The sequence below is a fragment of the Saccharomycodes ludwigii genome, chromosome IV (assembly GCF_020623625.1).
Source record: "Saccharomycodes ludwigii strain NBRC 1722 chromosome IV, whole genome shotgun sequence".
Taxonomy (NCBI): domain Eukaryota; kingdom Fungi; phylum Ascomycota; class Saccharomycetes; order Saccharomycodales; family Saccharomycodaceae; genus Saccharomycodes; species Saccharomycodes ludwigii.
Window position 1 is genome coordinate 1,469,595 of NC_060203.1, and position 25,336 is coordinate 1,494,930.

General features: G+C 29.5%; 10 protein-coding genes and 1 non-coding gene across 11 annotated transcripts; 5 read left to right on the forward strand and 6 right to left on the reverse strand.

Moving 5' to 3' along the window:
• Window positions 1-606: 606 nt before the first annotated feature.
• SCDLUD_003714 (uncharacterized protein) lies at window positions 607-1,110 on the reverse strand (the record flags this gene model as incomplete). The annotated part of the gene is made up of 1 exon (XM_046076687.1): window positions 607-1,110. One exon carries the CDS (start codon window positions 1,108-1,110, stop codon window positions 607-609), a length of 504 nt encoding a protein of 167 aa, XP_045934645.1.
• Window positions 1,111-2,190: 1,080 nt separating this feature from the next.
• Window positions 2,191-2,952, forward strand: TPI1 (triose-phosphate isomerase TPI1; the record flags this gene model as incomplete). Its single annotated transcript, XM_046078244.1, has 1 exon — window positions 2,191-2,952. The coding sequence occupies one exon, from the start codon at window positions 2,191-2,193 to the stop codon at window positions 2,950-2,952; it is 762 nt and encodes a 253-aa protein (XP_045934646.1).
• Window positions 2,953-3,138: 186 nt separating this feature from the next.
• Window positions 3,139-3,939, reverse strand: ALG14 (N-acetylglucosaminyldiphosphodolichol N-acetylglucosaminyltransferase anchoring subunit ALG14; the record flags this gene model as incomplete). Its single annotated transcript, XM_046078245.1, has 1 exon — window positions 3,139-3,939. The coding sequence occupies one exon, from the start codon at window positions 3,937-3,939 to the stop codon at window positions 3,139-3,141; it is 801 nt and encodes a 266-aa protein (XP_045934647.1).
• A 1,697-nt stretch (window positions 3,940-5,636) lies between these two features.
• On the forward strand, window positions 5,637-6,440 carry SCDLUD_003717 (uncharacterized protein; the record flags this gene model as incomplete). The annotated part of the gene is made up of 1 exon (XM_046081603.1): window positions 5,637-6,440. One exon carries the CDS (start codon window positions 5,637-5,639, stop codon window positions 6,438-6,440), a length of 804 nt encoding a protein of 267 aa, XP_045934648.1.
• A 468-nt stretch (window positions 6,441-6,908) lies between these two features.
• On the forward strand, window positions 6,909-9,677 carry RDH54 (DNA-dependent ATPase RDH54; the record flags this gene model as incomplete). The annotated part of the gene is made up of 1 exon (XM_046078246.1): window positions 6,909-9,677. One exon carries the CDS (start codon window positions 6,909-6,911, stop codon window positions 9,675-9,677), a length of 2,769 nt encoding a protein of 922 aa, XP_045934649.1.
• Window positions 9,678-9,752: 75 nt separating this feature from the next.
• Window positions 9,753-11,663, reverse strand: VMS1 (Vms1p; the record flags this gene model as incomplete). Its single annotated transcript, XM_046078247.1, has 1 exon — window positions 9,753-11,663. One exon carries the CDS (start codon window positions 11,661-11,663, stop codon window positions 9,753-9,755), a length of 1,911 nt encoding a protein of 636 aa, XP_045934650.1.
• A 443-nt stretch (window positions 11,664-12,106) lies between these two features.
• HEM12 (uroporphyrinogen decarboxylase HEM12) lies at window positions 12,107-13,219 on the reverse strand (the record flags this gene model as incomplete). The annotated part of the gene is made up of 1 exon (XM_046078248.1): window positions 12,107-13,219. One exon carries the CDS (start codon window positions 13,217-13,219, stop codon window positions 12,107-12,109), a length of 1,113 nt encoding a protein of 370 aa, XP_045934651.1.
• A 248-nt stretch (window positions 13,220-13,467) lies between these two features.
• SCDLUD_003721 lies at window positions 13,468-13,539 on the reverse strand. The gene has a single exon. It is a non-coding gene; the product is annotated as a tRNA-Pro (tRNA).
• Window positions 13,540-13,954: 415 nt separating this feature from the next.
• PFF1 (Pff1p) lies at window positions 13,955-16,855 on the forward strand (the record flags this gene model as incomplete). Its single annotated transcript, XM_046078249.1, has 1 exon — window positions 13,955-16,855. One exon carries the CDS (start codon window positions 13,955-13,957, stop codon window positions 16,853-16,855), a length of 2,901 nt encoding a protein of 966 aa, XP_045934652.1.
• A 704-nt stretch (window positions 16,856-17,559) lies between these two features.
• Window positions 17,560-20,841, reverse strand: SCDLUD_003723 (tetratricopeptide repeat protein; the record flags this gene model as incomplete). The annotated part of the gene is made up of 1 exon (XM_046078250.1): window positions 17,560-20,841. The coding sequence occupies one exon, from the start codon at window positions 20,839-20,841 to the stop codon at window positions 17,560-17,562; it is 3,282 nt and encodes a 1,093-aa protein (XP_045934653.1).
• A 3,017-nt stretch (window positions 20,842-23,858) lies between these two features.
• On the forward strand, window positions 23,859-24,926 carry ECM8 (Ecm8p; the record flags this gene model as incomplete). The annotated part of the gene is made up of 1 exon (XM_046078251.1): window positions 23,859-24,926. The coding sequence occupies one exon, from the start codon at window positions 23,859-23,861 to the stop codon at window positions 24,924-24,926; it is 1,068 nt and encodes a 355-aa protein (XP_045934654.1).
• Window positions 24,927-25,336: the final 410 nt, after the last annotated feature.

Consider the following 25,336-nt stretch of genomic DNA (forward strand, 5'->3'; position numbering starts at 1 on the left):
TTTTTTTTCTGTTTTCTCTTTTGACAAACTAATTATGTGCATCATAAGCAAAATACTTTACTTTAAATAAAGTAGACCTTTACATGTCATGAAATGTTTTTGCTTTTTATATATTGAACTTTTTTTTTTAATATGTACGGCGCAAGTAATTTCAATGACCAAAACAAAAAGGGATTTTTTTTTTTTAAAAAAAAGTTGACGGCGCAATGAAATTGTGTCATCAAGGCTCAAAACTGCACCTATTAACAAAAAAAAAACAAACCAAGACGGCACAACATAACTGTGTCATTTATACTGAGATTAACAAAGTTACTAAAAAAATGCACCACTAAAAAAAAAAAAAAATTGCCATAACAATATAAAACATTTTAAATAGTATGCCAGTCATTTTATTATAGTATATAAATTATGAGTGAAATGCTCCAATAGTTTTCTTGGAAAATGTATCGGCCAAAAAAATATAAACAACATACAATTACTACATAAAAAGTGGGTATACACAAGAAAAGTAGGGGGGGGGGGGGGGGAGAGAAGAAAAAAAAAAAGCATACATAATTCAAATGACGATTTATAATTTACCAAATTTTTTTTTTTTTTTTTTTTTATTCAGACCCTCTTGGCATTTTTTTTGACCCACTCACTTAAGTCTTCCCAATATTCATACTTACTTTTATCAGATGGAGGAACATACCAATCAATGGGGAAAGTACTTTTTACCGCAACCAACGTAGGAATATTATTAACGCCAAATCTTAACAATGAATCCATAGTTTCTGGATAATCTGTTTCTACATCAACAAAATTTATTAGATATTCGGGTTGATCCAATTCAGTTAATACTATTCTAGTAAGTGCACCGGTTAAATCGTTACAACGAACATTATTGCTACCCCTCATTGTAAAATTTAAGATTAATGGAACTTTATAACTTTGCATTAAAGCTTCATTTAATTCATTATCGTTCCTTACTGGCAATAAAGATGTGTTTTTAGCAAATGGATTTGATGATTTAAACGAAAATAAACCATTTAGAAACTGTAGCTTACCCGTGCTATGATATGATCTTTGAAGAATCTTTGACAAATTTCGAGAAAATAATACAGCTGACATTATTGGCAATAAGATTACTAAGCTCTTTATTCTTACACTTACTGACTGTAAACTTTTTTTTTCTTTATTTGTTTATTCTTTTCTTAATGAAAATAAGAGAAAAGTGTGGTTCAAAATTATTATTAGATAGTACTTCTAAATTCGATTTTAACCCCATACAAAAAAAAAAAGAAAATAAAAAAGAAAATAAAAATGTCACTTTTATTCAAATAACCTCACAAAAAGACAAGGCAATTGCCGGACAAAAATATACTAGTCCTGTCTTCAAGTTGTCCATTAATAATTCGGAAAAGCGAATTGTTTTTTGGGTGATTTAAAAAAAAAAAAAAAAAAAATGAAAAAATGTATGAATAAAATACTATACATAAAGCTCTGTTTCTACGTACTTTTACAACCACAAAATAAAAAAGACGTGTTAATAAATAACAAACAAGAATTCAGAATAGCAACCACTAAAAACAGACAAATGAATAATTTGGATTTTAACGAAAAAAATAAAAAAAAAAAGAAAAAAAAATCATGCAGTTTGAAATTATAAAAAGCAACACCACAAAAAAAAATTATTCAAACAACCGTGCAGGTTTTTAAATATGCTGATTTTATTTGAGTGTTGACGTTAGCTTAAAATTAAATAAATAAGTAAAATTCTTAAAAATAAAAGAAAGCTTCCTATAAAAAGAATTATTTCCCCCTAATTTACTTAACCTAGACCAAAAAAATAAATAACAACAGACGTGTGTGTGTGTGATAATCATTTGAAGTCAGGGAAAGGAGTTATTACTTTTATTATTACCTTTTTTTTTTCTTCTAATTGTCCATACCATTTATTTTAATAAAAATTTTTTCTTAAAAAATACAAAACATACAAATATATAAATAAAGAGGTTATATCCTTTCACTACTCTCCAATCCTTTTCCGAAGTTAGAGAATTTATTTTTCTTTTTTCCAAATTATTTAATCTTTATTCTTGTGGAATGTTTTTTACACCATCTAAATTTTTGTGTTATGTTCTTGTCTTATTTATCCTAGTAGGGACAGTAAAACCAAATCAAATATATACAAACTCTAATATACACAATATGTCTAGTAACAGAACTTTTTTCGTCGGTGGTAACTTTAAATTAAACGGTTCCAAAAAATTAATTACTGAAATTGTTGAAAGATTGAACAATGCCGATCTTCCATCCGATGTCGAAGTTGTTATTGCTCCACCAGCCCCATACTTAGCTTTGGCTGTCTCCTTGAACAAGAGCAAGCAAGTTTCCGTTGCTGGTCAAAACACTTACGTTAAGGCTTCTGGTGCCTACACTGGTGAAAACTCCGTTGAATTTTTGAAGGATGTTGGTGCTAAGTGGGTTATCTTGGGTCACTCTGAAAGAAGAAGTTACTTCCATGAAGACAGTGAATTGATTGCTGAAAAGACCAAGTTTGCCATTGACAGCGGTGTCAAGGTCATCTTGTGTGTTGGTGAATTATTAGAAGAAAGAAAAGCTGGTATCACTTTAAGTGTTGTTGAAAAACAATTGGACCCAGTCTTTGCCAAGGTTCCAAAGGAAAAATGGGCTAGTGACATTGTTGTTGCTTACGAACCAGTCTGGGCTATTGGTACCGGTTTGGCTGCTACTCCAGATGATGCTGAAGAAACTCAATTGGCCATCAGAAAGTACATTGCTACCAAGATTGGTGAAGCTGAAGCTCAAAAGGTTAGAATCTTGTACGGTGGTAGTGCCAACGGTAAGAACGCTACCTCTTTCAAGGACAAGAAGGATGTTGACGGTTTCTTAGTTGGTGGTGCCTCCTTGAAGCCAGAATTTATTGACATTATCAAGTCTAGACAATAGGTTTAATGTTATGTTTTGCTTTTCGATTTTCTTATTTTTCTCTAATGATTTTATATATAATTATGTAAAACGAACATAAATATTTTTTAAAAAAAATATAATGTTAATGATCTATTTTATACATTTGTATTTGTAATGGAAGAAAAAAAAAAAAAAAAAAAAAAAAAAAAGAAAAAAAGAAAAAAACTACACAATTATCCCGTAGTATTTGCTTCTGTCTAGTCTCCTATGCAATTCAGGCCATTGGACTATGAATTCATCAGCCAAACCGAAATAATATAATATTTTCCCAGTTAAACTTAGTTTCTTAACACGTGCTAAACTTTCAACATAAATTATTTTAATATTGCCACTTTTGGCAACAATTACAAAGTTAATGATAAATTGTATCATCTTGAAAAATACAGATAGTAAACAACACGTTCCAGGCCCATTCAATAAAATTATAGTTTTGTCAGATGGATTTTTTTCCTTTGAAAACAACGAACAAATGGATAACAATACTAATTTAATAGCCAAAGGAGTCAATTTAAATAATATTATTAGATTAGTGAGTATTATAGACTTGAAGGAACTAAAAACATTTGCTCCAACTTCTCTGGCCTTGTACAATCTAATGTACTTAATATTGCTGAGAGTACAATCTTTTGCAGCGGTGCTACAGAACGTTTTTTTAAAATTCTTATAACTTTGTCCATCTGAATATGTTACAATCATCTCTTTACTTTTAAATAACACAGGATAATTTTTCAACAATCTGATCATTTCACCGGTATGTCCACCAGATCCCAGATACACTATAACTCGTTTAGGGATTTTATTATTATTATTATTATTACTATTGGTTTCACCCTTACATATCTGACTACTACCAGAGGACAATGGGGTGATATTTTTTTTAAATAGTTTAAATGTTTTAATTATAGTTATATTAAAATGAATTACAAGCACTGATAAAATTAGGATCCATATATTTGTACTATTCATTTTATTATAATGTGGTATCTTATTTGCGTTATTATGATTATTTTGAACGTGTACGTTGTTTGGAAATTTCTTATTTTTATTTTTAATAGTTAATTCGATAAAATACAAGAATTAATTTTCAATGAATTCAGATATAATAGAATGGATAGGTTGAAAATATTAATACCTCTTTTCCCTCCCCCTTACTATATTAGCTTATTAATTATTACGGACTAGAAATTATATTTCTGTAAATGAAAAATATAATGTGCTTATAGCTGATCATAATATTATAACCGGGTTAATAAAAATTTCAAAAATGCAAAGCGTCGTAGAAAGCTTTCTCAGAAGATTTTAATAACCATTTTGGTGATCCGAGTTTCAAAGTAAGCCCAAGCGCGAAAAAAAGCTTTTTTAATATTTATTAAAACGGTACATTTCTTAAAACAATAGTAATAATAAAGTACACGAAAACTTGGAAATTATAGTTAGATCATACAAATAAACACACACAAAAAGTGAGAAAAGAATTAAAAGGAAAAAGAAAAAGAAAAAGAAACTCATACTTAGCTACGTGGTTTATTTAACGCTGTAACAATAACTACAGCACAAACTAAGTTTTGAACCTTTATATTTCTGCATTAGGAAATGCAATTGAGATGAATTTTTTTTTTATTTTTTATTTTTTTTTTTTTTTAAAGTAATTTTCCTAAAATGGAAAGAGTACGAAATCAAATTAGCGTACTAAAGTACATACACGAAAAAGGTATTATTAAAATACAGTATGGACAGCACTACTATGAATAACTATAATTACGTCTTGACCTTTTCAACCTTTTTTTCCTTCCTTGTTTCTCTGTTCTATTTTTATAATATTATTTAGATCCGATTACTTTTTTTTATTTTTATTTCGAGGGTTTTACATTCAATAATAGAAAATAGTTTTTTTTTTTATTTAACTGAAAAAGGTTCAGATCTACAAATAACCTATGTTTTATTTGCATAAATTACTTTCTGAAAGATCAAAAGAAAAAAAAAAAAAAAAAAATGGAACAGTATAATACGCCAAAAATATCAAACAATAGTAACTTTGAAATATAATACTATATATTGTACCAAAATGCTAATATAAGCTTCTATTTATAACATTTAAAAAAAAATAATATCGATCTAAACAAAAAAAAAAAAAAAAAAAAAAAAAAAGTAAAAACCATATTTTATTTTGTCAAAAATGTAAAATAATGTACATATTTAAAATTTTTTATGTTCGTAGTATGTTTCAGCCTGCATAATGAGCTATAACATTTTAAAAAACTATTATCAAGTGTTTTAAAGATGTCTTATTAATTAAACAAACATTATTAGATAAATTTGATCCACTCGAAAAAAATTTTTTTTTAATATTTGTTGGCATCATTAAAGTGTATTATTTTTCGAGTCTTTTTAATTAAAAATATTATTTTTGATATTTTCGAATTGCATATATATATTGACTTTTAATAATTAATGAATGAATCTTTCTCTTTTTTTTTTTTTTTTATTCTTATTCTTCTTTCTTCTTCTCTCGCTCTCTTTTTTTTTTTTTTTTTTTTTTTTTTTTAAGATATAACAAATAAGGTCATATTCATTAGGAAAAAACCAAATCTGATCCATATTATAAGATAGAAAAAAAAAAACAAACAAACAAACAAACAAACAAACAAGCTTTAAATAAATAAATGGCATCCAAAAGAAATTCAATAAAAAGAAGTTCATTAATCTTGGACCTCAAATCATTAAAAGATCACCAAGATTTAGTAAACTTAATAAATGATCCATTGTCTACAAAAAGCAATATCCCTTCTACTCCTCCGCCAAGAAGTCATAAAAGAATGAGTTTATACTTTGAACCACATGCAGTGCAAATCAACAACTATAATCGTACCATATCGCCCACCAGCAAACCATGTAGCCCAGTAACTATTACTAGTACCACTACTAGTGATCAAAGATCAGCACTATTTTCTAATTCAGAATACGGCAGCAATAGAAGCAGTAGATCTTCTCTATTATCCATGTCATCTTCAATCCATGATTTTTTATATTTGGAATGCGAACTAAAAGAGAAGAAACATAATAATAGACTCAGCAGTACTGTAGCCATGTTGAAACATTATAATGATGATATGATATTGGTAAATAAGAATAATACTACAAAAAAGAATATACCTTACGTACAACACGAAAATGCTGAGGACAAGAGTCATGTTGAGGATAAAGAAGAGGAGGAGGATTTCGATGTTCTTGCATACAATTATACTCCAGCACCTATAAATAATAATCATAGAAAAAATAAACTATTTAGAAAGCAAAGAAATTATCTATTTGCGGCAAATAACTCAACTAGTCCGAATTCTATCAACCGTCATAAAAAAGAATGTATTGATAACGACCTCATTAATGACATATGGAAATCTTTAAATAAAAGAACCCCCGAGTATATAGTTGATGTAGATTACACTAGAACGCCATTAGATTTTTGAAATTACTTTGTTTAAAAGTTGAAGTCAATACTGTTACAATTACTCTGTCAACTATTGGCTCAGATCTTATTTTTTTTTTTTTTTTTTTTTTACCTTTTCCTACTGTAAAGAAGAAAAAAGGGAAGTTAAAGAAAAAACTGGCAAAAGTTGGTGATTTCTATACTTGCTTTTAGCTTATTAATAAACAAACGCGTAAAAGTGATTTTTTTTTTTTTTTTTTACGTTTCTTTTTTCCTACACGCCTCTTATTTAATTCATGTAATATAAACCATTTTTTTTTTCTTTCTTTTCTTTTTCTTTTTCTTTTTTCAATGAATATCTTTGATCCTGTTTCCATCATTAGTCTTACTTTATTAATCTTTACCCGCCAACCATAATGAACTATAAGCATAATATAAACTTTATTTCAACGTTATTTATCCTAGTATAACACTCCGCAGCCTAAGAAAAAAAAAAAAAAAAGAAGAAATGAATCTGACCAATTCTTATGAAAACAGACCATTCAAACGCCCTAAACTACTCATCAACGATAAAACTTTGAAAAATCAAAATAGTGCAAATAAAACCACCTTCCTTCCCAGCACCAATAATACTGCTAGAAATGCCATAAATGCTCCTTTTATAAAACCTATTTCACAACCCATACCGAGTCCCATTCACATCGCCACTACAACCCTAAGCGCTAAGAAATATTGCGCCCTAATATATAGGAAACCTAGTTCTAAAAAACACAAGGCATGGGATGGTGATGCCTACGGAATTTTTAACACTTCAACAAATCTTTTAACCATATATGATACTTCAGGTGTATATTTATCAAAAAAAATTATTAATTACCAAAATTTTAGTGACGACGAATATATTTTCCCAAGTAATGGGTTAGAATTTGCACTTGATCATTTCCTTCAAGCAAATAGCAAAGAGTATGAGGAAGTTTTAAATGTATTGAATGAAAATAATAACAAGAGTGCGAATAACACACATGTAATTGTTAATCAGATTGATAAGCCATTGAACGCTATACCAAAATTGAAACTAAAACCGTTTAAACCACCACTAAAAAAAAATAGTACCAAAATTTTATTTCCAGTACAAAAGGGCGACTCTAATGTAATAAATGACACACAGGAACCAAAATATGCTTCTCTATTTGATCCATCAAATATAGAAAATCCATTAATCATGAATAAACCAAAAAATGCTGAAGTTGATGTTATTGTAGACCCAAAATTAAGTAACATGTTAAGACCACACCAACGTGAGGGGGTTAGATTTATGTATGACTGTCTAATGGGAATTAAATCACCAGATATTAGTAGTTGTTTACTAGCCGATGAAATGGGGTTAGGTAAAACTTTGATGACGATAACATTGATTTGGACATTATTAAAACAAACACCATTCCCATCATCCAAAAAATGTTCCCAAAGAAACCTGTCACTAGAGGGACATTTGAAAAAGGTTTTAATTGTCTGTCCAGTTACTTTAATAATGAATTGGAAAAAAGAATTCAGGAAATGGTTAAATTTAAACAGAATTGGAGTGTTAACTTTATCTACGAAAAACTCTCCAGAACGGGATAAAAACGACGTCAGAAATTTCTTAAGAGTGCAAAGAACCTATCAAGTTTTGATCATTGGATATGAAAAATTAATCAACGTGGCAAAATATTTGCATGATAATGATGGAGAAATTGGCTTATTGGTATGTGATGAGGGCCATAGATTGAAAAACGGCAATTCAAAAGTTTTGAAAGCTTTGCAAAGTATTGATATACCAAATAAAATTCTATTGAGTGGTACGCCAATTCAAAACGATTTGGATGAGTTTTTCACCATCGTAGATTTTTTGAATCCTTCCATTTTAGGAACATACCAACAATTTAAGAAAAACTTTATTATACCAATCAATAAAGCACGGGATATGAACAATCAATTTAATAAGGATATTATAGACTTGGGACAAGAGAGATCGAAAGAATTTGTTGAAATTACATCTAAATTTATACTAAGAAGGACAAATGATATATTAAAAAAATATTTACCTTCTAAAACAGAATATATTCTTTTTTGCAAGCCAACCAGCCGACAAATAGAATTATTTAATGAAATTTTGGTTATGGGTAATTTCCAATTTGATAAATTGAACTTCAACTCATCTTTGGGACTAATTACTCTATTTAAGAAAATTTGTAATTGTCCTACTTTGATAAATAATGATAATTATTACGATTCAAACTTTGATAAACAGAAAAATAAAAATAACACTTTTATAAATAAGCATAATGCGCATGGTCCTAATTCTGGGAAATTGATTGTGTTAATGAGCTTATTGGCTGAAGTTAGACAAAACACTGATGATAAAGTGGTTATTGTTTCCAACTACACTCAAACACTAGATATCATTCAAAATTTATTGATAAGCAATAACATGTCGTTTTCTAGACTAGACGGATCAATAGCCAATAAACAACGAATTGTATTGGTGAATAATTTTAATAGGATGAGCAGTGAAGAAAACTTTGCATTTTTGCTAAGCGCCAAATCAGGTGGTGTTGGATTAAATCTTGTTGGTGCTAATAGGTTAATTCTTTTTGACAATGATTGGAATCCAGCCATAGACTTGCAGGCCATGGGGAGAATTCATAGAGATGGCCAAAAAAAGGAATGTTTTATTTATAGGCTGATAACTACAGGGTGTATAGATGAGAAAATTTTTCAACGTCAATTAATGAAAATTAACTTGTCCAAAAAAATTTTGGAAATAAATGCAGGAGGCAATGAAAAAACTGTTCCAGTTGACGGAGGGGAAGAAAGTGAGACGGCAAGTGACGATTATGAAGAGGAAAATTCAAATATTTTTTTTGATCATGATTTAAAAGATTTATTCACTATTAGAACAGATACAAAGTCTAATACACACGATTTAGTTTGTTCGTGCTCTGGGGATGGCTCGGTTGTAGTGGATACTGCCAAAAATGAAAAACATAGGATTAAAAATGCGATAGAAGGATCTGATTCGATAGTTAATGGGTGGGTTAACGCTTTGCAACTTAAAGAACAAATAGAAAACCAAAATAAAGAGCTAGAATTGAAGAAGCAAAAAATTATGGAAAAGTGTTTGTACGGTTACAAACATATTGACCCGCAAATTAATAAAAAAAAGTTATATGATAGTATGTTAAGAAAATCTATCAACGAACAGGTTTCATTTTTACTAGAAAAAAATGATATATGAACCAAATTTTATTACTTACATTATTATTTTTGATTCAACAGGTAATATACAAGCATACATATATATATATATAAGTTATTTAATATTTGCTCTCATCCTAGCTTCTGCAGCTCTAGCCCTTTGCTCTCTCATTAGTCTCATTCTTTGCTCGGGATTCAACGAATTTAAAGTTTGTTGTACATTAGATGGAGCCAATTCTATGCTATTTACCTTTTTCGATGCTTTGTCTGAACCCAATCTCTGTTCTACTACACCTTTTTTTATATAATTTTCTCTTTTCAAGTTTTCCTGTTCCAACTTAATTTTTGCTAATTGCTCGTTCATATGTTCTTCCTCTTGTTTCTTCAATTCCTCTTTCTCTTTATCAATATGCTCTCTGGTCAAGGGAACACCAACATGAGCATCTGTGTCCCAATTACAATGCTCCTCTCCTAAACTGTTTCTAGCCAATTGGAACATTTGTTGAGTTTCCAAATTTGAAGCTAAATCGGCTGCAACTTTACCGTGGAGATTTTTTATAGTTGGGTCAGCCTTTAATGTATTTAGCAATATATAAATTACATTTTTTAGACCATTAGCAGCAGCGTAATGTAGCAAAGTCGGTGTTGTTGATCTGTATTGATCAAGGGGTTGCAACGCAAAATCAATGCCTAGATTGTTTTTTTTCAAATAGGATATTAAAAGAGGAATCTTAGATTTTTTAACCAACTGGATTAATTCTTTTGTATGTTTAATCTCAACTGGCGTTTCAACCTGGTTATTTCCCCCCTTTGACAGGTCTTGTTGTTTTGCAACTTTATTAATAGCAAATGATTGTTTCTCAGTTTCTTTTTTCCTTTTTTTTTCAGGCCTATTCAATATATCAAGGTAAGTTAACTTGCACCAGGCTCTCTTTAATTCAGAAGCAGTTGGTCTTTTGGTAATAAAGGGGAAGTTTTTTATCCTGTGATCATTTTGTTGCAAAACGTTATCATCAAATAACATTTTTTTGTTATATTGACCGTTCCCTCTAATAAAAATATACTTGCAACTTTTTAGAAAAGGAGACCATTCTTTCAGTAAGTTGGCAATATCTTCCTTTAGGGCTCTTTCATTGTATCTACGTAGATTACTCCCAGCAGAATTTGCTTTGCCCTTTGCATTATCATTAGCACTTTGTGTACCACCTTGTTTCCTTCTGGTTGTATATCTATGAAATGTTTTTTGATGTAACAAATTAACCATTTGCTCGGATATCGATAAATCTAGTTTTTTATTAAATGTAATGTTTTTAAGTCTTTTATGAGAAACAATAGCGCCGGCAAAATGACCACCACCAATCATAAAAATAGCGGATGTTTCATCCTCTTGCAGTTGCAAGTTTCCCTTTAACTCTTTCAATGGATAGTCACTGTCACTGAATAAAACTTTATAAGCACCCAATATTTTATTTTCAGGAATCAGCTTACTTTTCATGAAGATATAAGGTGATTTTGTATTTAAAAAACTTGCCTGCTTATTATTATTATTCTTCTTCTCAGCGGTTGTTAACAGTGAAGCCTGTTTCATATTTTTTTCAAAAGCAGTAGTTAAACCATCTTTTTCTATCTCATATAATCTGTCACCATCCTGAGCATCTTCATCCTCAACATCACTATCCGAGCCAGAAATACTTTCTGTGTCATTATTTACAATTGATTCGAATTCTTCCTCATTTACTAGAGGTAAGTTATGTAATCGCCTTTTAATATTGAATCTATGGAAATCAGTCTTATAATGTTCTCTGTTAGAAATGTCGGTACTACAGGCATTACAGAAGCTAGCATCTTTACTAAATTCAATTACGTTATTTTTAATATTGGAATTAGTATCAGTGGAATTAGCATTATTGTTGATTGTTTCTATATCGTTTTCATCAAAATACATCAATTCTAACGAATCTAATATTTCTTTGGAGCAATGAAAAATATAGAGATCATCTTTTTTAACATGATATGTGCTATCCATTATGTGGATGTGTATATGTTCACTCAGTTTTTTCTTTTTATTTATTTTTTTTTCACATTTTAAAGTGGTAATTGTAATAAGAATCTGTAAAATTATCATTCTTGTGAATATTTTTTTTTTTTCTTCTTTTCCCTGAACGAAAAAAAAGAAAAAGAAAAAAAAAAAAAAAAAAAAAAAAAAAAAAAGATAAAACTGCTATTAAATTTTCTTTCTTGGTTTCAAGTTCTTCATAAGCAACAATGTAATAGTAATTTCATCATCACAGTATTCAAAGTTAACTAATTTTTAAATCATGTTTTTTTTTTATTATTTAAAAGAAATAAATTCTAATTTATCAAAAGAAACTATTTATAATCTTTATGAACAAAATATGGAAAACCTTATAATCAGCAACATATACAAGAGGGAAAAAAAAAATTACGGTGAAATAATAATAGACATATTCATTGACTACCGATTTTATGACACTCCTCTAAAAAAACTCTGATTTTCTCTGTATCCATAAACGGATGGGTACCATGACCAAGATTAACTATATAATGTTGTTTACCACCACCAAAGCCTGATATCATTTTAGCAACTTTGGACTTAATGATTTCATCAGTACCATATATAACACCTGGATCCAAATTACCTTGTAAAGTGATACGCCCATTATTGATTTTAACAGCTTCTTTTGGATCCCACAACCAATCTAAAGAAACACAATCATAACCAGAATTACAGAGCTTGTCTAAAGCATACCAAGAACCTTTACTAAAAACTATCATTGGAATCTTTTCTTTAATACCCAACTCTTGTAACCTAATTGGAACTTTGGTGGCAATTTTCTTTAAATATGGCAAAGAAAATTCGTCAAAATCAGAACTACCTAACTCACCACCCCAACTTTCGAAAACTTGCAAAATCTGAGCACCAGCAACAACTTGTTGAGATAGAAATTCAATAGCCACATCTGAAATTTTATCTAAAATTCTATGGGATAATTCAGGCTTACTATTAATCCATTCTTTGACAAATCTAAAGATTTTGGAACCACCCCCTTCTATCATATAAGTTAACAATGTGTATGGACCACCACAAAACCCAAACAATGGTACTTCTCCATCTAATCGATATCTAGTCATGGTGATAGCTTTGAAAGCCCAATCCAAACTTTGTAAGACATCAACTTTATAGTTTAATATCTCAATAGCGTCTTCTTCTGTTCTTAATGGGTTAGGGAAATGTGGACCTTTACCTTCTAACATAACAACTTCCATACCCATTGCTTGTGGTATGACTAATATATCTGAAAATATAATAGCTGCATCAATTAAATTTTTGTAACGCCTAATTGGTTGAATTGTTAACTCACTAGCAATTTCTGGATTGCGACAACATTCAAAAAAGTCTCGACCATCTTTAACTTCATGATATTCTGGTAAGTAACGACCTGCCTGACGCATAATCCAACATGGTGGTCTTTCTACTTTTTCACCCTTTGCACACCTCAAAATTAGATCATTTTTTAAAGCTGGAAAACTTTTTCTCGAAACCTGGGTAGTTGTGGTCATTTTTCTTTTTTTTTTTCTTTCTTTTTGGTTACCTCTACAAATGGCTGTATCATTAAATAAAAAAAATAAATGAATACAAAAAATAGAAAGAAAAAGGATAGCAACATTATTTTTTTTTTTTCTTTCTTTCTTTCTTTCTTTCTTTTTTTACCTTTGTCAAAAGCAAAAAAATATGCAGGAAGCAACACAACTATCCGATTTTTGTCATTTGAAAATAATGAAAAATTTATTAAAAAATAATAATTGAAGGGGCGAGCTGGGAATTGAACCCAGGGCCTCTCGCACCCAAAGCGAGAATCATACCACTAGACCACACGCCCCGATTTCATGATATTTTATAATACTGTTCTTTCCATATTTTATATAAATAACTTTGCATAATACAAGAAAAAAGAAACCTTTTTTTTTTTTTTATTTTTTTCTTTAAAATACAACTCTTATCTTCCCACACATATCATTTTTAAACCATTGTAACTTGTTTACTGTTATAAGGTAATAAAATAAAGTAAAAAAATAATCACCAAGTATAAAGGTTTCAATACTCATTCTTCACTACCTTTTTTTCTTTTCTCTTTGTTTCAATTTTTTTGTTTGTTTTTTTTTTTTTTTTTTTTTTTTTTTTAATTTAAATTTACAATGCTATCCAGTTTATTTAAGCTTCGGAGAACTAATGTAAGTATATTTACATTCGTGTTTTATTTGGTTACACTATTTTATTACTTTTATTATAATGTTATGAGCCCCATTCGTATTGATAAAGCTACCCCTGAAGAATTATCTATATTAGATAAAGCTTGGGTGCATTTACATCAAATATCCAAACACCCACATCCTTACTCCAGTGGACCTGAAAATGATCACGTTCATGATTACATATACAACAGTATTGAGAAAATAGTTCAACATATTCCAAATCCTGACTTTATTTCTTTGAGTAGTGATAATGTTCCTAATGGTGCTTCTATCGTCACCCCCATTAAAGAAATTTTCAAACAACAAGATGTTTTCGACGCGGCTTCAACTGCTACAAGAGTGATTTATTATGAATCTAACAATATTGTTGTTAAAATTGAAGGACTAGATCCTAGCTTAACTAAGGACGATGGTCTACTATTTTCTGCTCATTTTGATTCTGTTCCCATGGCTAATGGTGTTACTGATGACGGTAAAGGAATAGTCACCATGTTGTCCTTGTTTGAGTATTTTGCACACAACAGGCCCAAACGTACTTTAATTTTCAACTTTAACAACAATGAAGAATTTGGGTTGCTAGGTGCAACAATTTTTAACAATTATCATCCATGGAAAAAACTAGTCAAATATGTTATCAATTTAGAAGGTACTGGTACTGGTAAGGGAGAAAGGGCTGTTTTGTTTAGAACAAGTGGTATAGATACTGCTCAAATTTATCAAAAGGCGGTACGTGATCAACCTTTTGGTAACTCAATATATCAGCAGGGCTTTTACAATGGCTACGTCCACAGTGAAACTGATTATAAGATTTATGAGTCCAGCTTAAAAGGTTGGGATATTGCATTTTATAAGCCACGGGACTTGTATCATACTTTCAAAGATTCTATTATTTATACCGACAAGAGCTCATTATTTAGTATGTTACACACCACTTTCCAACTATCTACGTATATCGCAAATACTGAGAAATTAAACGATGAAAAAGAAGAAACCCCAGCAATCTATTTTGATTTTGGTGGGAAATTTTTTTGTTTCAACAGTAAAAAATTTACGAACATAAACCTTTTATTGCTGATACTTGCTCCAATTTTATGTATTATAGCCGAATTAGTCGTCAAAAGGAATTATTATAACGCCAAGGGGTATACTTTATTCACGTGGATTAAGTTGCCTATTTCCTTGATTATATCGCTTGGTGGCTTGGCTCTTTTGGAGAAATTTTTGCTTAATACTAATCCAATGTTACCATCCCGTAATTTCTGGATATTGGTTATTTTATTCACAACCTCCTTTGTTTTACTCAACTATATGTGTTTAAGATGGAATAGTACCAGGAATCATGGCAACGTCGACAGTACTGGCAGCGGTGACAGTATTCAGAACAACAATTGCAGCAATTGTGACGATATTTTGAAAACGATTTTTATAATTGAATTAAACTTTGTATTATGGGGTATATTATTATACCTAACAATTGAAAATTATAAACATGAATACAAAGATACCGGTATTTATCCCTTTACTTTCATATATTTTGCATATTCCATTGGCAGTATTTTAGGCAGTTTGTTTGACCCATATTATCACTGTAGTAATGGTTCACAAAACAATACTACTCCACAGGCATTGGAAGCTGATGTTAGCTCATTTAATTCCACTAACCATGAACCTGAAAATAGACCGTTATTGAACATAACTTCAACTACTTCAAACCATACATCATATGTAAATGAAGATAGTCATTCTGTTAGCTCTTCGCACGAAGATTCGTCTCTCTATGACAACCAAATTGAATCAATTTCATCTAATTCCTTTTCTCATGCAGTTCCCGGATACTATGTTTGGTCGATTCAATTTATAGTTATTGTGAGTATTTCTCTGTTCACTGTATTTACCTGTGGTGGGTTAATTTTAGACGCTTTGAACCAAACAATTCAAGAAAGTTCTGAATCTACCTTGAAAATATTTGACCTTATTATGTTGATTAGTGTTTTTCTTGGATTGCCGCTATTACCATTTATTATGAACCTAAATTATTATGCCATTATTTCTTTCTTTTTATTATTTTTGGCTACTTTACCTTTAAGCATTAACTTGGCTCCGTTTACAGAATCTGAGCCTCTAAAATTGCGTGTTGCGGACTATCGTTTATTGGGAATTGATGGGAACCTAAGAAAAGAAATTGTGGTGTACGGTAGGGACATTGATACCAATTATTTAGAGAATTATTCTTCTGGCGGTGTTGATAGTACGATCACCTCAATGTCTTTGATTGAAAATGTTATTGGATCGCTACCTTCTCAATCGAAGCAAAACAACATTACATGTTTGCCTGCAAGAGATGGAAATGTTCGTTGCAGTTATGAGCCTTTTTACAGAAAGAATCATCGGAGGAATGATACCAATTCTGAAGGTAATACTTTTGAAATACAAGTTATATCTAATAACAGATTATCGCCATCAAGATCTAAATACGAACCTGTTGTGGTGGAATTGAAGATACGGGCTAAACCAAACAACAGAATATGTAATATTAATTTTGAAAAGGGCAATTCATTGAAAAGAGTTACTGTAAAGACTACTGATGATAATACTGGTAAAACATTTATTAAGAAGGAAGGGTATGGTATAGACGAAGTACAGCTACATAAGTTAGAATATACTGGGGATACCGATTATCACGTCAGCATTGAATGGTTACCTAAAATCTTAATAGATGAAAATGTGGTTGTCGATGATAATACTGATTCTTTACACATAGATGTTTCATGTTTTTGGGGTGATTACTTGAGTTTTAGCGCTAATGGTAATAGTACCAATAATAAAATTGATATTATATCGCCTGGTATCTATGAATTGCTTACTTATTCTCCATCCAATATTATATACACAAATTTGGAAAGAGGGATGGTAATTGCAAAATTAGTGGATTATAAACTATGAAAGAAAAACGATAAGGAAAGCATTATTTGCATATATGTTTAAATAAATATATCCTCTTGTTTATTTTTTTAAGAAACCTTTTTTATTGTTTATTTGTTGGCTTTTTGAGATTATTAAATAAATGTTAAAATATATTATTAGATCGACGAGTTGTCGTCTTATAAGAATTACAAGTATTGATGGTTCATACTTATGTTGATCAGGTAAAAAAAAAAAAAAAAAAAGAAAAAGAGAGAAAGAGGAAGTGTTTGTTGTACATGATTAGTAGAATAGTTTAATCGATAATAAAGCTTAGAATAGGTAGTTCGAGAAATAAATTTTATAAAGAAACATGTGTTTTTGTAACAAGGCATGAACCTCTGTAACCAGTTATAATTTTTTTTTTGTTATTTAAGATAAAATCATATATAGTGAGAAATATATATTATAAATACCAACAATGAACAATAATAACACAACAAATACGTTTTTAGAATTATTTTGAATAAATATATATATATATATGAGTTACAACAAAAGAAAAAGTAAAAGTAAAAGTAAAAGTAAAAGTAGAAAAAAAAAAAAAAAAAAAAACTTAAATATATGCCACAATTAATAAAACAACCAATAATAGAAATTAAAAAAAAATATAAAAACAATAATTTGAAGTAAACGCTGATACAATAAAATACAAAAATAAAATAAAAAAAATGTTTATATGTATATCATCTGCTTGGTAATTGATTAAATTGGGATGAAGGCACTATAACTATATTGTGCCCTGGGAAGGAGCCATTGTTGTTATTATTATTGTTACGATTAGCGTTAGCACCGTTCATATTTAAATGCATATTCATGTTCATATTCATTCCATTAGGTTGTTGCTGTTGGTGCTGTTGCTGTTGGTGCTGTTGCTGTTGGTGCTGTTGTTGTTGTTGTTGTTGTTGTTGTTGTTGCAAATGCAATGGTGGTACTTGTTGTTGCTGTATTGCAATATGTTGCTGTTCGATTGGCATACCAGAATGCATGAATTGTGGTGGAAAACACTGTTGCTGAGGCATATTTGGATGTGGATGTGGAATTTGCGCCAACTGCTGTGGTTGAGACTGCAAAGGTTGTTGTGGTCCTGGTTGCTGAGGTCTAAATTGCACTACAGGCAACTGATAGTTATTAATATTAATATTATTAGGATTGAGATTATTTGCAGAACCAGGTGTGGTATTCATAATGACCTGTAAGGGTGGTGATAGATTAGACACAATTCTTTGTGCATTATTGTTGTTACTACTGTTGTTATTGTTATTAGGATTAGTAGTATCTATGTTATTCTGTAGCTGCTGTTGCTGTTGCTGTTGCTGTTGCTGTTGCTGTTGCTGTTGCTGTTGCTGTTGCTGTTGCTGTTGCTGTTGCTGTTGCTGTTGTGAGAACATGTAAACTGCCCCTGGCAGTTGTGAATTTGTAGTATTGAGACCGTCAGCAAAATTTTGTCTTTTGATATCATCATTAACAATGCTACTCCTACCATTATTGCTAGAATTTAGTGGCGAGCCAGAACCTTTCTGCATGAAAATCGGTTGTTGTTGTTGTGGTGGTTGTGATGGTTGTGGTTGTTGTGGTGGTAGTGGTGGCGGTGCTGGTGCCGGTGGTGCTGGTGCTGGTGCTGGTGCTTGTGCTGGTGCTGGTGCTGGTAGCTTTTGTTGTTGCTGTTGTGGAGCAATAAACTGCACGGTCTGTGGTCTACCCTCTATAATCTGTGGTGCATTTTTGTTACCATAATTTACATTGTAGTCGTTATTAAAGTTATTATTATTTATATTAATATACTGTTCGTTATTAGCATTTGATATCAGTGCATTGTTGTTATTGGTATTTTGGATAAACTTATTACCAGTACTTGTAATACTATGTCTATTATTGTTATTACTGTTGTTTTTGTTTCTGTTACTTATACTGGGTATACTACTTTTACGGCTAGTATTATTACTAATACCGCTAATACTGTTGTTAGCTGTAACAATATTATTATTGTTGTTGTTGATATTACTAATATTATTATGGTCTAGAGGTAACGTACAGTTAATATCTTGGTCTATACTACTCAAATCATTTAGTAAATTTTTCAAATCTAGGTCTAATAGGTAAAAATCGAAAAGTAACCTTAAGGGAATATTATCAATATCGGAAACTAAAGTGTTTTCCTCTTCTTCATATATTTCTTCATCACCACCCAATGTAGAATGCTGAGACACGTTGGATAAGACGCTGTGTCGGCGACCGCTGTTATTATTACTACCGCTGTTGTTCATTGTGAGTTTATACTGGTTTAAACTGTCTATAATTTTTTGTGGAATGACCATCTGTTGCGAAGTCTTTTGTTGTTGTTGTAAATACAAAAATATTCTTTCCACGAGTCTAAAGTTCTCGGTTTCTATAAATAACTCCATGGATTGAATATAAGCCTTCCAACTGTCCTGAAGTTGGTCTGTTTTAAAATATATCCTACCTATCCCACACCAAGAATAGGCAGCAAACATTTTATACATTCTTACAATGGACAATGTGGTACTACTGTTGTTAACCATTTCCAAAGATAGCCCGATAGCAGTAGTATATGAGGCCAAAGAATCTTCTAATTGATTTAATTTATAATATAAAGCACCAACGCTCATCCATGGTTTGGGGTCATTAGGTCTTAACCTTAGGGCCTGTTGGTAATAATAATAGCTTTCCTGTGAGGAAATGTTATCAAAATTACCAACAGCGGGATTGCTATTTATTTTTGTAAAAAAATTACCTAAAACATAGTACAGATAGTAGCTTGAATCATTTGTAGGTAAACAAGTTTCAAACTTTAAGGCCTGTAGTGCATTGTCTGAATTAAAATTAAAGGTAATCATTGAATAGAGCGTGGATAATAAAGTTATAGTGCCACTTTTAAGCCCAGTATTACTTAAATAATGGTTTAAATATTGTAATGCGGCATCTATCCTTTTCAATTTATAGTTATATAAAATCACAGAAATCCATAAATAAGTTTGTAGGTCCATATGTTTTTTGGAAATATTATTGGCATTATTATCATTGGTTGGATTAGTAGCACCATTGATGTTTTCGATTAATTGCAACCCTATTAAAATTTCTTGTAAAGCCATATCCCAATCATTGAATTTAGAATGAAGTTGCGCAATGGAAATATGAGCGTGAATTTGCAAAATTTTTGGAGGGTTTAATTCCAGACAATTAACAAAACATCTCAATATGGTGTTAAGGCTGTTGTGTTTAATGCTATTATTGTTTTCCTGATGGTACAATATTTTTCCTTGCAAATACCAAACAAAAGGTAGACTCATATTCAAATTGAACGCGTTATTGATACACGTTGTAGCTTCTTGATAATTATTATTGGCCATATAATAATACATACTTAATTCAGTCCATATCCTAAAATCTTGCGTAGTATATTGTGCATCATATTGTAAGGAATTCAAAAGCAATTGAATACATTTAGAGATTTCTGGATTTTTATTTAAATTAAGGGCATTATTGGAGGCAATACCATTGTTGCTGTAATTATTATTATTAGGGTTATTGGGATTACTAGGGTTATTGGGGTTATTATCATTATTAACATTAGAATCGGTATTGCCAGTAGCGGCTGGATCTTGCAAGTTCGTAGCGTTAAAAAAATATGCCTTACCCAACAATATAATAGCCTCAACTATATTACTTTGGGGATTTCTACTCAAAAACATAGATAGATTTTGTATGGCTAAATTATAATTTTTCATCAACAAAGCAAGCCTGCCACATAGATAGTAGTTTTCCATTGTAAGAGCGTGCAAAGCTATGAGTTGTGTGGAATTATTATTAGTGTTATTGGCAACTTTATCTTCAATAGCGTTATTGTTGCGCTGATTCATTCTAGCATTATTATTATTGCTTTTTTTTTTATTACTGGATACTTTATTATTTGTATCAGCAAGTACCATGGAAGATTTTCTTTTCATAATTATATTGTGCTGTTAGGGAGAGGTTTGAGAAGATGTGAACAAAGTGATTTTTCTTTTCTTTTCTTTTCTTTTCTTTTTTTTTTTTTTTTATATATATATTTTCCTCGCTTCAGTTTTTATTTTTTTTTCGTCTGGCTTTTTTATATTTGCCGCGTGAATTATCGTATTGTGGTTTTATTTGTTGTTGTGCTGTTCAATTAGAAATCCGTTATTGCAGTAGTGATAAGTTGTTATATCTTCTCTTTTATTGAAATAAGTCTTGATGAACAACAGTATTAATTAATTCTTGGCTTTGGTTCTGCTTTGCTTTTCTTTCCTCCTTTTTTTTTTTTTTTTTTTTCTTTTTTTCTATTTCTTTTTTGTTTTTAAGGAGATAAATTAGCCAGTTGGATATACACTAGAGAAAATAAGGCCCTTTGTTCTTGTTTGATAGCAGAAACAAAAAATAAATGAAGCCAGTCTATTTATTTAGGTATGGTTTTAATAGTTGCTTTGGATAGCAATGAGGATTTAGATGTTGTTTGAAGTAAAGATTTCAAGACTTTTCTGAAAGATATATGAGTAATAGGTGGGAACGGTTTTAGAAAAAAGTAGATAAAAGAAGACAAAAGTGAATTAAAAGAGAGAGAGAGGAGGGAAAAGAGGAAAAGAATGTAGTTTCATATTTTAAATAAAATAGCATGAAACGAAAAAGATAAAGGATAAAAGAACCCACCTTCTCTTTCTCTTTTATTTTTTACTTCTCGCCTACCCCCCAAAAAGAAAAGGAAAAAGAAAAAAGAGAAATGAAGAGAAAGAAAAAAAAAAAAACAAAAAAACAAAAAAAACAAACTGCAAATAAATAAAACAAGAATTTATTTATTTATTTATTTATTTATTTATTTATCAAAATGTTTAACTAGTTAGAAGAAAAGGAAGAAGAATATATTATACACATATTTAAAATGTTAAAAATTATTGTTTTTGTTTATTTTCTTTTATAGTATTGTTTTCTATTGTTCAGATTATTCTATTCTGTACTTTTTTCCTTTATGTAACTATTTTACATCTTGTCTTTTTTTTTGTTATTTTTGTATTTATATATATATATTTTCTTGCTGTGCATTCACCAAAAAAAGAAATTCTTTCTTTTAATTATAAGTTTGGTACCCTTTTTTCGTGTAGAATGAAATGCATATCACTTGTTTGGAAACTTTACGAAAATAAAATATAAAATAAGGGGCAGAAAGCGAGGGAGAACAAGAGAAAAAAGAAGCAACAAAAATAAAAGATAAACAATAGAGTTTATCTTATGTATGAGAATATATAAAAGTATTTATATACGACCAAAGCTTTTTTTAACTGATTCATAATATTAAACAAACAAAATAAACACAAAGCAAGTAGTACACACAACACGCGTATTATTATTCATTGTTTTTCCTTGTATTTTTTTAAACAAATATTACCAAAAAAAAAAAAAAAAAAATATAAGCAACTTTCCGGTGTTCTATCCGCACAGCTATTCATAAAGTGTTGTTTTATCCTTCTATTTTTCTCAATATTAATTAGTAAAATAGACCAAACAAATCTTACCAATTATTATCTTATATATATATAGATGTAAAAAAGAATTCATACTCAGTTTTCTATTTGGAAAAATATTACAATATTTTAAGGTTTAAACTTCTTATATAATTCTGTTAAAAATAAAAGAAAAGCAACGGTAATATTTATATTTGTAAAAAAAAAAGTATTTCAATTGACAACGTAAGAAGAAAACGGAGAACAAAAAGTAATGTTAAACAACCTACTTCGGATAAAACATATATCGGAATTTATATTTTTTTGAACAGTTAAAAAAAGAAAAGAAAAAGGCAACAACAATTTTTTCTTTACGTGGGAATTCCAATAAAAAAAAATTTTTTTTTTTTTTATTTTTTTATATTTATATTTTCCTAGCATTAAAATTTTTCTGTAACATAAGCTTAAGGAGTCAACATGTTACATGATAAATGTATTATCTGCGAAAGTCTTTAGGATGATATGTTTATTAAGTGAGTGAACAGGCTTATATAAAACATCAAAAAATAAATAAATTATTATATTTACGAAAAAAAAAAAAAAAAAAAAATTAAATAGAAATATTTGTGTTGTTTTCAATATACTTTCACGTCCGATATTAGAAACTTTGAGGAGGATAACTCTCTTTATATATATTTTTATATTATATTGTTGGAACAATTTCCGCGTGTTTACACAGTTATGAATATTAGTAAACAAAATAGCTGTTTGTAGTCAATTAAGTGGCAGTTTATCAGTGCATGGAACATAGTACGTACTATATGATTCTTTACAGAATGAATCATCTCATTAAATTGTTGAGAACAAATAATCCGAAATAACAGCATCACCAGATTGGAATGGTTGTTATTGGTCTAAATTTGTGTTCCGTTTTTTCTTAATGCCTTGAAACAAGAAAGGGGAAATATAGTCGTAAATTTTTAATTTGTGTTTTTATTTGTTTGGTTAAATTTTCTAAATACGATTCAACAGCAAAAATTACCTAAATGTTTGAAAAAAAAAGAAAAAGAAAAATCTTGTAAATTCTTTTTTTTTTTTTCTTTTTCTTTTTTTTCCTATTTAAAAAACCGACTTCGCCTTGCTAGCAATTATATACAACTATTTATCCGAATATCCGATAACTCGCTATAAATAATAATAATCCATTTCATTTAAAAAAAAAATTTGATGTTATCGACTAAATGACACAAAATTTTAATTCATAAGCCAAATAGAAACAAACTTTGATATTAAAAACTTAGCCCTTTATCTTTTTGTATTAAACAAAATCAATAACTCCTCATTTAAAAAATAAGAAAGTAAAGAGAACTATAAAACATATTATAACCCTTAAGAAAGAAAGGGAAAAAAAAAGTGACGTTTAAGAAACAATATTACAATTAGTAAATAAATAAATAAAAAAAACATACGTTTATATATATATAATAGACTAACTAATAAATTAATTTACTATGAGGTCTGCAATCCCACAATCAAAGACTAATACTACCGTCATTTTCACTAACAATAATAATAATAAAATATTTAAAAATAATATAAATATTACTAATATCCCTGAAAGTAAAATAACAAAAAAAAAAATAACCTATAGTCAATGCGATTATTATTTAGCACCTCTTTTAAAAAATAAATTACTGATAAATGAGGTAGAAGACAATACTATACAGAATAAACCCTTTCAAGAAATATTTACTCAATATACTTCGTACTATACAACTGACTTATCAGACAGTAATACTGATAACCATATTAATAAAAAATACTGTTGCAAGCATTGCTTTTCTAAGATTCATGATTGTACTGTTGCAACTATCATTACCTCCAGCAATAACCACGAAAAAAATAGCCAGCCCATTAAAGCTTTTTACCCAAGAACTTTCCAGCACCATGTTATGACAAATGAATTGAAAAATGTTTATTCCAAATCTTGGATAGTTAAAAAAAACTATAAATGCCCCAAAAGTAGCTGCATATATGACAAATATTATGATTTCAGTGACTTGAATTACATATGTTGGAGATACAGTAGAAAAAAAATTAGCAATTTAAATCAAGCCTCCAATAATGATAACACAGTCAATATTGTCGAATACATGTGTAGATTCTGTCAGGGTAAAAACTGGATTAAGTCAAGTAACTATTTCCACCATTTATTGGTAGCACATGGAATAAAAACTAATACAGCCGCATCTACACTGCTAAACAGAAATCATTTGCCCTCTATAAAGTGTCAATTATTACCTCTACCAAAAAGAATATTCCAACACTCTTTACGTACGAAATTCCAAAGAATATATTCTAATTGTCATTATTGTAATATGTGGATAAGATGTGGGTTTCTGGAATATGACTTTTCTAATTCCTACACTAGTAATCCTATTAAAAACGATAATATTAATTATTATTATCAAAACAGAAATAGAGGATGTATTGAGGGCTTATTTGAAAATTATTTTAAGCATGTATTGCATTGTAATTTGTCGCCTTATTGTTGTGAAGGTGATAATGGTTTTTATTGAATATTTCTGCACGTAGAAAATAGAAACTTTACCTCTTTTAAAAATAATATTCTCTTGTGTTTATTTGAAGTATTTTGTTTGGTTACGAATCATTTTCTACGGCCTTGGAATCAGATGCCTTGTAAATTAAGAGAAGAAGGAGGTACAGATCGACGATAAAGAGGGAGTAAATCATAAAAATATAAATTATAACTAAAGTACAAAAAACTAAATAAAATAAAATAAAATAATAAAAATATAGATCTATACGTATACAAATTATAATTAATAAGCCTAAAAAGTAATACGAGACTTTTTCAAAATGTTCTTTCTTTTTTTTTTTTAATGTTTTTTTTTTTGTCTTTTTCCTGTTTTTTTTTCCCATTTTTTTCTTTTTTTTATTTTTTTTTTTTTTTTTTTTTTTCACATGT